The 13475-nt window shown below is 37.6% G+C and overlaps 1 protein-coding gene and 1 non-coding gene across 2 annotated transcripts; one reads left to right on the top strand and one right to left on the bottom strand.

Moving 5' to 3' along the window:
* Window positions 1-1721: 1721 nt before the first annotated feature.
* Window positions 1722-1793, bottom strand: trnap-ugg. The gene has a single exon. It is a non-coding gene; the product is annotated as a tRNA-Pro (tRNA).
* A 1068-nt stretch (window positions 1794-2861) lies between these two features.
* On the top strand, window positions 2862-11801 carry LOC122967203 (STAM-binding protein-like A). The gene is made up of 10 exons (XM_044331734.1): window positions 2862-2994; window positions 5537-5761; window positions 6146-6221; window positions 6320-6415; window positions 6762-7158; window positions 7373-7497; window positions 8106-8243; window positions 9558-9670; window positions 9904-10003; window positions 11304-11801. Exons 2-10 carry the CDS (start codon window positions 5559-5561, stop codon window positions 11358-11360), a joined length of 1305 nt encoding a protein of 434 aa, XP_044187669.1. The 5' UTR covers window positions 2862-2994; window positions 5537-5558; the 3' UTR covers window positions 11361-11801.
* Window positions 11802-13475: the final 1674 nt, after the last annotated feature.

Raw genomic sequence — 13475 nt, 5'->3', positions numbered from 1 at the left:
CTTAAAACATCTCCTCCTCCTTCATGTAAAAATCAAGAATCTATAAATATGCAAATATTGTTCATTTCAAAAGTTTAACTGCTAAATACAAGATGTCTCCTACTTCACTGAACTGGATGCTTCAAGTTTCTACGTCACACTTGTATTTACAATTTACAATTTACAATTATTACAAGTATTTACTGGACTATGATAAGAGATGGACATAATTCACAGTCCTTGTCAAAGTTACAGCTAATATGAGCCTTCAGCAGCCTGAGTTAGACAAATCAAGTGGATATATCTTCCAAAGTTTCAGTCTTTTTTTTTAGCTGTAGTGGAAAGTAACTACATTTACTCAAGTACTGTACTTAATACTTTGAGTAATAATCTGTCTGATGTGGTTTTTATGCAAAAAAAAAAGTGCAATTACCAAGTTCTTGAAACAATATTTCATCCTCCTTCATAAAAACCAAGAATCAATGAATATGTCAATATTGTTAATTTCAAAAAAATGTAATTGCTAAATGGGCTACAAGATGTTTCCTACTTCGCTGACAAGTCCATTCTCAGTGTATTTGCACTGAACAGTTCAAGTTTCCACATCACACTTGTTTATACTGGACCACGATTGGCTCCAATCTAGCTGTGATGTCATGAATCATCCCCATAGGTACACACTATAAACTCAGATATAAGGTGAATGCAGAGAAACTTTCCACACTCAGCAGATGAATATGAAAACAGCCTCCAAATGTCAAACTCTGCACATACATAATTCTGTACAGAGAAGCTCAAACATCCAACTGAAGTAACCAGAGGAAAAACTTTTTTTTTGAGTGGAATGGGACTTTAAGGTACTTGCATTTTGCTTGAGTATTTCCATTTTATGCTGCTTGATAGCAAGCTACTCTTCTACATTATAGGGAACTATTGTAGCCTACTTTTTACTCCACTACATTTATTTGACAGCTTTAGTTATTAGTTATGTTTCATTTAAAAATGTAGCCTACATGAAATAACACAATGATGAGCTTTTAAAGGACAGGTTCACAATTTTTCAAGTCTGTCTTAAAACAATAGTCAGGTGCCCAAATGAACATTGACACGTTTTGTTTTGCTGTAATTATTCCTCCTGTTCATACTGACCATTAGAAGATTTACAATGTAAGTGAAAGGGGACAAAATCCACAGTCCTCCCTCTATGCAAAAATGTATTTAAAAATTTATCTTAAGCTAATTTGAAGCTTCAGCTATCCAAATGAGTCAAATCAAGTAGATATCTTCCAACGTTACAGTGTTTTTAGTGCCTATGTTCCTGTTTTTGTTACTTTTCTTCCACCACAGCTCAACAGGGAAACACTGTCCGAGGAAACACAAAGAGGGAATTTGTTGCTAAAAAAAATAAATAAATGTGTTAGATATCCACTTGATATGACTAACTCAGACTGCTGAAGCATCATATAAACTTCAGATAAAATTTTAAATGCATTTTTACACATGATGACTGTGTGGACACACTGGAGTTTGTCCCACATCACTTACATTGAAAGCACATTTGAAGGAATCTTTTAACAGCCAGTATGAACCAGAGGAATGATTACAGTGAGGAACACTACTCATGGAGGGTTCAGTCACAATTTCCATTTACTACTGAGTGGGATCGAAATTTTTGCAGTGTCTATAATGGATATAATGTGCGATAAATACTCTGTGCACTGACGTGAAGTTAACCAAAGAGTGGGCTCGTCCGGGATTTGAACCCGGGACCTCTCGCACCCAAAGCGAGAATCATACCCCTAGACCAACGAGCCACTTACTGATGCTTTCCATTCAAAGAAACCGGTCACAACTTCTTTATGATATCTATTTATCCCTATTGTGACTGTTGTTCTCATTTATAGCATCTTGGTGTGAGAAACAAGCCCTCGACATAGATCGTTTATTAAGAGAAGATGGTTCACTCACAATAAAAAAAAAAAAAAAAAAAAAAAAAAAAGAAAGATGACAGACGGCTGATTGGAGGAGGACAGCGCATGCGTGTACCGGAAATATTTAGAATTTCAATATTTCTAGATCTATTTTTGGATTTGAGAGTCAGTTCGTTTCAGTGGATGGGAAACATGCTAATCTAATCACCAAAATACCAAAATAACGAACACTTTTCTTTCTTTCTTTTTTTTTTTTTTTTACACCCGAATGAAATGAAAACGACAAAAATGTTAATTGCTTTCTTAACGCTCACAAAACGGGTGTTTATTTAAGCTATTAATACCTGATAATTGATGGCATATATTTTAAAAATACAAAACTTTATTCATCAAAAAATGTACATATTAGGTCAGGCACAAAACAAGTGCACAACACAACACATGAGTGCTGATAACAGCAACAACAACGACATAGTATGTAAATATTAAAAAAAAAAAAAAAAAAACAGGGATAAAACAAAAACGAAAACATAAGAACATCCACATTATCTACATCCACATATCTGAAAATTGTGGAATAGCTTTCATGTACATTTAAAATGAACCTCTTTGACTTTATTAGGAATAACTGACAGCAGATCGATATCCTCTGGAATTCACTGGTTAGATTTGATGTAAACATTTTAATGAACTTTTATGACTTTATTAGGAATAACTGATAGCAGATCGATATCCACTGGAATTCACTGGTTAGATTTGATGTAAACATTTTAAATGAACTTTTATGACTTTATTAGAAATAATTGACAGCAGATCAATATCCTCTGAAATCCACTGGTTAGATTTGATGTAAAATTTTGAAATGAACTTCTTTGACTTTATTTGGAATAACTCTACATGACTAACAGCAGATCGATATCGTCTTGTCGTCTGCTGACGTAACGACTCGTCAGGCGGAAATTGTTTTGATTGCGGAAGTGTACTGCTGTAGGCGCAGCCCACTGAAGTAAGCGGGTCTGGGATTGTAATTTGGTCGCATTTTGATCTAGCTGTATGTAGGAGCTTCCGTGTCAATCGCGATCAGGTAAGAACGTCAATAAACGCGTCGACAGTTGTTTTGTTCCTCAACAGTTTTATATTTCGACTGTAAAACAATCAGGCTTTGCTAAGTTAGCTAAACCAGCGCGGCTAACGCCGACGTCGTTGAGAAGCATCGATCACAGTGACAGATATTAAAGATTAAGAGCTCGAAGAGAGTAAAAAAACACTTCATTGTGACTCTCAAAGCATGTCAGTGGATAAGTGAGATTTTAAGTAACGTTATATCGGATGTCCCTTTACCATTTTAGCTGAGAAGGGCCCACAGTTCAGCATTTTGTCAGAAAAGCTTTTTGTGTTTACGTTTTTTCAGTCCAAAAATATTTCTCAGATTAGCATTGGTGGTAGAAGTATTTGCATTTGTTTACTTTCGTATACGTAACAAATACCACAATATGAAAGTTCTCCATGCAGAAAAGTAAAAGTACAGAAGTACTATCAGAAAAGTACAGTACATAAAAAGAGTGTTAAATTATTAGGCTGTACGTTTGATTATTTATATTGATGCATTTACTTGTAAGCAGCATTGTAATCTTGTAGCTGGTTGAGTTTAGGCTAATTTAAACTGCTTTGTGCTGTGTACTGTTAAGTACTTCAATCTATAACAAAATATCATATTTCATAAGTTGCCCATATGTTTTATAGTACAGCTTTGATCTGTTAAAGTAACTAGTGACTGCAGCTGTTAAAAATAAATGTAGCAGAGTATAAAGTACAATGTTTCCCTCTGAAATGTGATGGAATAGAAGAATAAAGTACCGTGAAAGGAAGAGTACCTCAAAAATGTGCGTAAGTGTAGTACTGTATAGTTTATTTTAGTTACTTTCCACCAGTGTTAGTCATCAGCTGTCGCGCTTTGTAATAAATTTAGTCTGGTTTATTTACAGAAAACAGAAGCTTGCTCAATGTTACCTTTTCTATGGTTTAAACAGACGACACAAAAGAGTTCAGACTTAACGTGTTTGACATACTGAAGTTCACAAACAATGGATGACTCAATTTTTACTTTAAATGGCAACATAAATGTAGGGTTTCTGATCCTGTTGCAGGCTAGACTAATGTACAACCCTTTGAACTAAAAAACACAAAATATTATTTAAGTAAAAGTGAAAGTAGGTTTTAAAAAAAAATACAAATAAAGCAGGAGAAGAGCTCCCAAGTACCCTCACACCTCCCTTTTATTAGTGCCACGCCCTTCCAGCTCAACTTGTTAACTATTGGTCCTCTCTTGACATGCTGGTTTGCTGAACATCATGACAGAATCAATACAAGACTGCTGACTGTTAGTCAGCAGGCTGATGAAGCATTCTCACATTTCTCTTTATTTGATCAATGAAGAGTATAAAATCCCAAGTAGCACCAAGTGAACCTTCTCAGCAGAGTCATTTGTTTTAAATATACTCAACCAGTGAATCGTAGACTCTGAGTTGTGACGTCTGTACGGGGTGTGAAGACGGCCTGTGTGCGAGTTTTTACAGATTATTGCGTTGACTTCAACACTGACTTGATTTACTGCTGTTAGAGAATAAAGCTCAAGTCTTCAGATCATCACATACCCAAGATAAGTTTGAGTTGTTTGGTCTTTATTGAGTAAAATCAGTGGAAGCAGCCTTGATATGAATGGCTATAACGAAGACCCTTGTAGAAAATTTCTGTATTCTGTATTGTCTTGCAGTTGATACTATCTTTGTATATTTGATTTTAAAATATTTTAGCATGATGCTTTTAAGAAGCGTCAATTAAAGTCCTGTTTTGATCTGAGTTCTCGCTAATTTACACCTCCCTCCTTTTATAAAGATTTTGTTCTTTGGTGAAAGATGATCTGCAGTCACGATTGGAGGAAAACGTCAGCTCAAAACAGAGGAAACACAACTGATTATTATATATAGATCACTATTGCTTTAAAGAATAATTTCCAAAAAAATGGAAGACACTGGAGCTGACAAGCTATTGAAAGGAATTGATACTAGAAGGAAGTTTTGATGGATGAAGGTCTGTCAGAACAGTGTAAGACAAATGCTTCAAGAGTCTGTTCACCCAAATTACAGAAAACATTTCTTTTTTTTACTCTCCTCTCATGTGATCTAGCCAAGCAGATATTTTCAGTTTCACCTGCTGAGATTTCGAGACACCCACCTGAGACTGGAATAACTTTCTATTGAAGTAGTGGTTTTGTTTCTGGAGAGAGACATTGTTGAGGTTTTCAAATGACATTTTTCAGTGCTTTGAAAATCCGGTCACCTCCTGTATCAGGTTGTATCAGGTTGGTAGCAGAAGTTTCAGAGACTGATCACTCAAAACTGAAACTATCTGCTGGATACCTCAAGAAATGAGTAAGAAAATGTTTTTTGTGATAAAGACAAACAGCCTTTAATTATGAAGTTACAACAAGTTTGAACACGTTAGTTCAAAGTAAGGATTGAACCAAAGACAATAAAGTATTCAAAAACTTGATGACTTGCAGTTTATATAGTTTTCCTCAGATGCCACTGGAAGCCGTATTAAACCTTTTGACTTTGTCGTCTCAGTGTTCCAGGTTGGGCTGTCGTGATGGCGGACCACACCGACGTCAGTCTGCAGCCGGAGGAGCGAGTCCGAGCTCTGACCAAGAAAGGAAGCTCAGTGGAGGTTAATGACGACGTGCCACCACGTCGCTACTTCCGCTCCGGGATGGAGATGATCCGCATGGCTAACGTCTACACGGAGGAGGGCAACATCGAGCACGCCTTCGTCCTCTACAATAAATATATCACGTAAGCGATTACAAGGCTGACTGAGCTATTGATCGACCTTTAATGAGCTTTCATGCGTTCGATTTTTTTTTTTTTTAATGCTACATTAATTGAAGGATTTATTCATTTGTCCTTCATTCTGACAACACTTCCTGTTTAGTTTCAAGTCTCAGGTTTTGTCTCCTTGCAATAAAATAAAGGCAGAATAATGTAACTAATTCATTCAAGATAGAATGATTTGATCTTCTCCACTTGGTTTTGTGATACTTCCCCTAAATGATGAGACATTAGGCAGACATTTTTGTTTTGGGAAAAGCCAAATACAGACTAAGAGAGTTTCCAATCAGCATCCTCAGAGCGAACATTTAAAATTATAGCAATAAAGTTTTATTTCTTTTCACCCAGGCTCTTTATAGAAAAACTTCCCAAGCATCGGGATTACAAGACCGCTAATATTCCCGAGAAGAAAGACACACTAAAGGTATGCGTACAGTGTTTTATTCTGTCTCGTATATTTATTCTCACAGCCGTTTCTAAAGGAAAGTTTTTAAAATGTACTTATTTCTCGTTCTTCTTTAGAAACTCAAGGATGTGGCGTTTCCTCAAGCAGAGATTCTAAAAAAAGCTCTTTTGAGGAGATTTGAACAAGAGTATGCACAGTATCTTGTCAAAAAGGTAAACTTTCTGCCATACAGAGAATATCTAATACACATTTACGACAAATGAAGTACTGCATACTGATTTCACAATGTGCTAAAGTGTAAATGGGTGAAACATTAATCTGTGGCACAGAAACAGCATTTTACTGTTGTAATAAAAGAGGCATTTGTTAATTAACAGACTAAATGGAGGCCAAACAGTGACACTGACCTTAAACAGTCACGTTATATTCAGATAAGATAAACTTACATCTCTGCATCAAAACAACAAGTCTTTTTTTGTTGGGAAAGGCAGCAGTAGCCAAAGAAAGCAACAACACCAACTGAAACTTGTGTACGTGATTTATGTTTTTTACGATCAGAAAGAGGAGGATGAAATATTGTTGCGGGAACAGTCCAAGCAACGAGCGCTGGACGCCGAGCGGGAGCGCGTGGCCGAGATGCAGCGCCGGCAGCGGGAGCAGGAGCAGTTCAGTGCCTTCGAGGAGATGATCCGCCGCCAGGAGCTGGAGAAGGAACGCCAGCGTGTGCTCCTGGAGTTTGCCACGCCCGCCGCACCTTCCCCCGACATGCCCCTCATTCCAGGCATCCAGGGTCCCCCGACGGTCTCACCCTCTCCCTTACCGAGTCCGGGTGACCTGTCCATCGGCAACCACCAATACAACCGCCCCCCGGCGACCATCGGCACACCCGCCAGCGGCCCGCCCAGCTTCGACAGGTCTCTCAAACCCGGGACTCTGGTCAGCCCAGGGAACCACAGTGAGTTAATGTTTTTCCGACTCAATGGGCCGGGCTTCAGAGGATTTAAATCCTGCTCTACTCCTGCTTTAAAGTATTTATTCTTCTGAGCTGATTTCTTTTCCCCCTGACCTACTTAATTTCCTGTTTACACCATGCCATGTTTCAGAACATCACAAGAATCGAACTTCTCCATTCATCTTTTGTTTATTCCGCTACATGGTTTTTTTTGCAGATACAATGGTGGATGCCCTTCGGCAGTTGGCTGTTCCCGCTGAGCTGTGCCGGAGCTTCCTAAGGCTGGCAGAGGCCAACACAAGCCGAGCTGTAGAAACTTGTGGCATCCTGTGTGGCAAACTGGTAAGAGTCTGGAACGGAGCGAAATGTATCGAACCAGCAGTGTTGCATCCCCCTGCTGACAGTAGATCTGTTACAGGAAGCATCGAAATTAGTGTAAATGAGATGCCAATTAAATGTTTGAGTTTTTATGATCATTAAAACTGCAATTTTCCAACATTTTAATTTAATCAGCTGGGATGGTTAAAGAAAAAAAAGCCCCTATTCTAGTGGTGCTAAAAATGAAAACAAAACCTCACTGTTTGAGGATGGTTTTCATTAAGAAATGTGGATTTGTAGATTTTTTTAAAAGAAACCGAGACATCAGCTGACCTCTCAGCCCAGAGGGGCAGAACATAAGCTGACACTTCTCCGACTGTCCCAGATCTGCTGTGATCTTTTGTTTGAAATATTGTGCGGCTCATTTGCCGGGGCCGGGTTAACTCAAAGCTCTTTTCACTCTTTTATGAGCATGACCAAGCAGTTTTTTTTTTGTTTTTTTTTTTTGCCAGCAGCAACTCAGTCACTGTTCTGTTTATTTTTTTGCACGTCCTTGGATAGCTTTTGGCAGAGTGCGGCTATGCATAATTGAAAGAAATATAATAGCGTGACGCTGTACGGGTTTGTTCCAGACCAGAAACGCATTCACCGTGACCCACGTCATCGTACCGAAGCAGTGCGGCGGACCTGACTATTGTGATACAGAAAATGAAGAGGAACTCTTTCTCATACAGGACCAGTATGATCTCATCACCCTGGGCTGGATTCATGTGAGTAATGTCGGGCAAATTCTGGCCAAATAACACTCTCAAATAAATACGAGATAATCCTGCTCTACCATATAAGGGAAAAATCCACTCTGCAAACACATTAAGATGAATTAAGAGAACATGTAATGCAATGTTTCACCTTCCTGTCATGACTTATAAACACTTTAAGATATTTTCAATGCTGCTACAGTGACGTTTGATAATAGTAACCTTTCTAAAACATGAAACAATAATGTGATACAGAGACATGTTATGTTTTAAATAAAAAATGAATTTGTGAATATAGAGAATTGTGATCACTGAAGGCTGGGCAATTGAATCAATATGACAATATTAAGAGGAATATTGATTAGGTATTGATATATCATGACATGGCAAATGTATGCACAAAGAAAATAATCAAAGTGATGTTCAATGTAGTGACTTTTCACTTGTTGTTCATCATTTTCTTCAGCTGTTTAGCTTCAACAGTAGAGTTTTGTAAAGTTGTAACACAATCAGGGCTGCAACTAATGATTATTTTCATTATCAATTAATCTGTTGATTATTTTCTCGATCGAGCGGTAAGTTGTTTGGCCTTGAAAATGTTAGAAAAGGGTGAAAAAGTGTCGATCGCTGCCCAAGATGCAACCTCAAATGTCTTATTTTGTCCCAACCGACAGTCCACAACTCAAAGATATTCAGTTTACTGTCACAGAGGACTAAAAAACCAGGAAATGTTCATGACTTGGCGATTAGTTATAGATGGCTATTAATTTTCTGTCAATCGACTCTCGATTAATCAACTAATCACTGCAGCTCTAAACCTATTTATATACAATCAAAGTCTGGGAGTTAGGAGCAGTCAGGCACTGCCAAGAGCTTCAAAACCGCTCCTCAGAAACCAGCGGGTGACGCCACGGTGGCTACGTCCATATTATTATATATCTATGCTCTAAACACAGTATAATCATATTTTTATAATACAATTCCACAGACGTTAATAATGAAGGAATAGCTATTACCCAGCCCCAGCGACCGCGGGACTTGAGTTATTACGATATCAAATTCACATGAGTAATTTTACACCGGTTGAGCTTTTGTTCTACGCAAGTGGTTCATTTTCTATCTTATTAATAATTAGATATGACACTTAAACTCTCAACTTCTATCAGCAACATTAAGTGGTGTCATTAAATCGTACTGTGAGCTGCTTCACACACTGAAAAACTTCACAAAAGGTAATCTGAAATGACTTTGTTCACTAAAAACAGCTGAATATGTTGACTGAAATCTGAACCCCCTTTTTTTTTTTTGTTTGTTTGTTTTTTGCAGACTCATCCCACACAGACGGCCTTCCTATCCAGTGTCGACCTCCACACACACTGCTCCTACCAGATGATGCTGCCGGAGGCCATCGCTATCGTCTGCTCACCCAAGTTCAATGAGTGAGTCAGAAAACTGCTGATGTCTTGTCGTGGAAAACGTTAAGTCATCTCCCAGTTTAATTAGGTCGCTAAATAAAAGAAGCCAGCTAATACCACAACCCTGAAATAAATCCTACTGGCACTGTAGTTTGTGGTGCTGTTGAATTTTAATTGTAATATACTGAAAGGTGTTTGTAATATTTAGTCTATGTTAAATGAGGTGGTGATTGTGTTTGGTTTTTGTGTTGTTTCAGAATCGGTTACTTCAGGTTGACAGATCGAGGAACAGATGAAATCTCTACGTGTAAACAGAAGGGCTTTCACCCTCACAGCAAAGACCCCCCTCTATTTACAGTAAGTACACTTCTACTGAACCCTAAAATATTTATTGTTAAGACAAACAGAAGAAAATCAGCCAATAATAAGATTATTTCACCTGTTCTTAATACTTACTACATAGCTTTTACACTCCATAAAGTCTTATAGAAAAATGAATCTGACTGTGAAAGAACAAAAAATGTGATTGATAGTTTATTATTTGGTTCTTTCATCTGTTCCTAATACAAACTGACTTATTTCAATAATTTGTTAGATTGAAGTAACGTATATTCTTAACATTTAGGCAGCTATTTGCCTTCAGTCTTGTTTCAGGAAAATTTCAGAGATGAATGAAACTACATTGGGAACAAATCACAAAAAATATCTTTTCTCAATTTCCTCTGGGGTCTATCTAAGACCAGGTTTTAAGATACCTGTTTCTGAGATTTGTGTACCCGCCCCAGTACAGTGGAAGGTCATGACATTTTGTTCGAGCACATAAAAACTCAACAGCATCATCTCTTTACAGAATCAATTATCCCACGTGAAACTTCCAAAGTTAAAATCATGTTGTGTATTTTTTGGGATGCACAGATCCTTCAGCAGAAATATTATAAATGTGGGCCAAGAGGTACCAACAGACCAATAACTACTGGATACAACTGTGAACTGATGCTTAAAAGTTCTATAGGACTAAACCTAAACTTGTTTTGGGCATCTCCAGCAGCAAACAGGTGTCACCTGACTCTTTAGAAAGTCCTAAACTTTCTAAAGAGGAAACGGTTACCATGAAGACTGTTGACTGCATGCTCTGTAGGTTTAGTAACAGGGAAAGTGTCTCATTGAAAGAGATCTGTTGAATGCTGTTGAATTTTTCACTGTAATATTTCAAAGCAAACTAAATTCTCCTCCATTTGGTTTGGAGGCAGAAACCTCAGGAATAAATATCTCCAAATGTGGCAAAATGCAACCAAAACTATCTGCATGGTTAGAAACAACTAGAACTGAGAGAGATTTTTTATTGTAATTTGGTTGAACTACACTCACAGTTTCTGGGTGGTCCAGTGACCACAAAGGACATTTATTTTGTTTCGTTCCCTGCGGTCAGTTCAGTCAGGATAAATAAGCATCAATTAAACCAGAGGCAGTTTGTTGGGTAGTTTCTCAAAACAAAAACCCAAAATGTATTTAAATTTCTGCTCTTAAAATGTGACTTTTGATCAATAGCCAGCTTAGAAACGTAAAATTACTTGTGATTGTCTGTGAGAAGTACTGAACTGTATTACTGTTATTAAACATGTGATCAGACTCTAACTCCGTGTTCTTTTTTTCTCAGCACGCAGGACACGTCAACATCACCGATGACACTGTGTCCATGATGGATTTGCGGTGATTTTTTTAAACTATTTTTTCTTTACCAGAAAACTCATAGACTGTTTTATCAAACAGGAGACATTTTATCGGAGAAAACACTCATCTTATTTTCAGGACGGTACTGAGCGAACGCCGGCCATCAGTTTACCATTTATATGGACTTCAATTGTTCTAATTGTTCTCAAAGGGAACAAACGTTGTAAACTTTTTTTTTTTTTTTTTTTTTTTTGCTCTGTAAAAAAAATTACACATATTGTTGCACTTTCCGAGCAAACGACTAATATCGACCTAACGGACCGGCAAACCTCTGACTCTCCGACCCCTCTGTGTCTTCTGTTTTTGTCATTTAATTAAAATGTATGTTTGTCAGTGACAGATAACTGAAAGGAACTTTTTGTTTCGATCATTTTCATCATAGTTTGGTTCTGCCTGACAGATTAAAGTGCCAAGGATGAGAACATTCACTTGTTGAGTTATTCATTGTGCGACATGAAATTCAGTTGTGACGTCTGTAGTTTGTAATCGAGTCTTTCTTTGTTCTTTTTGACTTGTTGGTGTGTTTCCTTCATAAGCTGTTGAAGTGCTGCGAGTGACGAGAGAAACGACAGCCAATTGTAACTCAGGAATGCAGCCGGTGTTGCTGTTTCTGCTCTGTATTATATTTTTATAAACAAAAAAACCCCATCACTCCACTGTGTCCTTTTTATCTATAAAGGGTTTAGTTTGACGTTTAATTCCTGCTTATGATTTTTTTTATTTCTTATTCTTTGTGTTTTTTTTGGTGAGGTGGTGATGGTGGTACCTGTATAATGTGTCCTTGCTACATGTGTGCAACAGGCAGTCTGAATGTACCTTCTGCTACACATCACTACACGTTACTAACTGCCCGGCCATGGTTCATGCCTCTAACCCTTTTTTGTTTGCTGCCTTCTCTTGATAGAAGAAGTAAATGATTAGCCATAATTATAAGAATACCTTCAAATGAATTAAATGCCAAGACAAAATAAACTCGTTGTAGATTAATTTATTCTGCGTTGTTTTGTTTGTCTTGTTCGCTCAGCGGCATACAATGTAAATTTAAAGCAGTTACATAGATGTGCATGAGGTGGTGAGAGAAAGAAAAAAACTCAAAGTATGGACATTAAAGGGGATTATTACATGCTGAGTGTGGGAAGATGAAGGTGAACATGGCATAAATGATAAATAGCACCTTTACATGTGATACAGATGAAAGCACAATGTGCATACTTGCAAAGTAACAAGAAACAGCCAATGTGTTTGCATTGTATAACAAGCTAATCCTAAATCCATGGATCATTAAAAACATTTACAACATTCAGATAATACTCTGCTCAAACTGGAGGTTTTACAGGTTTTTCATCAAGTGTACGATTCTTTCACAGATGATAAATGAACAGGTTATTTGTGTGGAGTAAATTAAACAATTAAATTATATTTCTGACCTTATCGGAGTGGTCATCAGTCATTGCATGTAGGTAGTGTAAAGGTAAGTGAATTAAGACTGACTGGTGCTACAAAAGGTTCAAGTCAAGTCAATTTTACTTGTACAGCCCAAAATCACAAATTTGCCTCAGAGGGCTTTACAGTCTGTACAGCAATACAACATCCTCTATCATTAGATCCTCGATTTGAATAAGGAAAAACGCCTTTAAAAAAACCTTGAATGGGGAGAAAATGGAAGAAACCTCAGGAAGGGGTGCAGGTTTCAATGCTTGACCCCTACATGAGGGGATCTGGTGGCTCTGTTATGCTGTGGGGGGCATTTTGCTAGCATAGTTTGGGTCCACTTGTCCCCTTAGAGGGAAGAGTCACTGCTAATCAATACAAAGTTGTTCTGAGTGATCACCTTTATCCTATTGATGAAACATTTCTATCCTGATGGGAGCGGTCTCTTCCAGGATGACAATGCCCCAAATCACAAGGCATGAGGGGTCACTGAATGGTTTGATGAGTATGAAAATGATGTGAATCATATGCTATGACCTTCACAGTCATCAGATCTCAACCTAATTGAACACCTATAAGAGATTTTGGACCGACGTGTCAGACAGTGACACGTAAAAAGATACATTAAAATTAAAAAGGCAATTCTTTATGCTTTCAAAAATATAGT

This window comes from Thunnus albacares, chromosome 2 (assembly GCF_914725855.1).
Source record: "Thunnus albacares chromosome 2, fThuAlb1.1, whole genome shotgun sequence".
Lineage (NCBI taxonomy): Eukaryota > Metazoa > Chordata > Actinopteri > Scombriformes > Scombridae > Thunnus > Thunnus albacares.
This window is presented reverse-complemented; position numbering and strand designations above follow the sequence as displayed.

What these genes read in the sequence shown, in the direction of transcription:
- LOC122967203 (XM_044331734.1), top strand. Translation starts at nt 5,559, where the DNA reads ATGGCGGACCACACCGACGTCAGTCTGCAGCCGGAGGAGCGAGTCCGA. An exon ending in TGCTCACCCAAGTTCAATGA is followed by an intron (nt 9,671 to 9,903) that starts GTGAGTCAGAAA and finishes GTGTTGTTTCAG; the next exon opens with AATCGGTTACTTCAGGTTGA. An exon ending in AAGACCCCCCTCTATTTACA is followed by an intron (nt 10,004 to 11,303) that starts GTAAGTACACTT and finishes TTTTTTTCTCAG; the next exon opens with CACGCAGGACACGTCAACAT.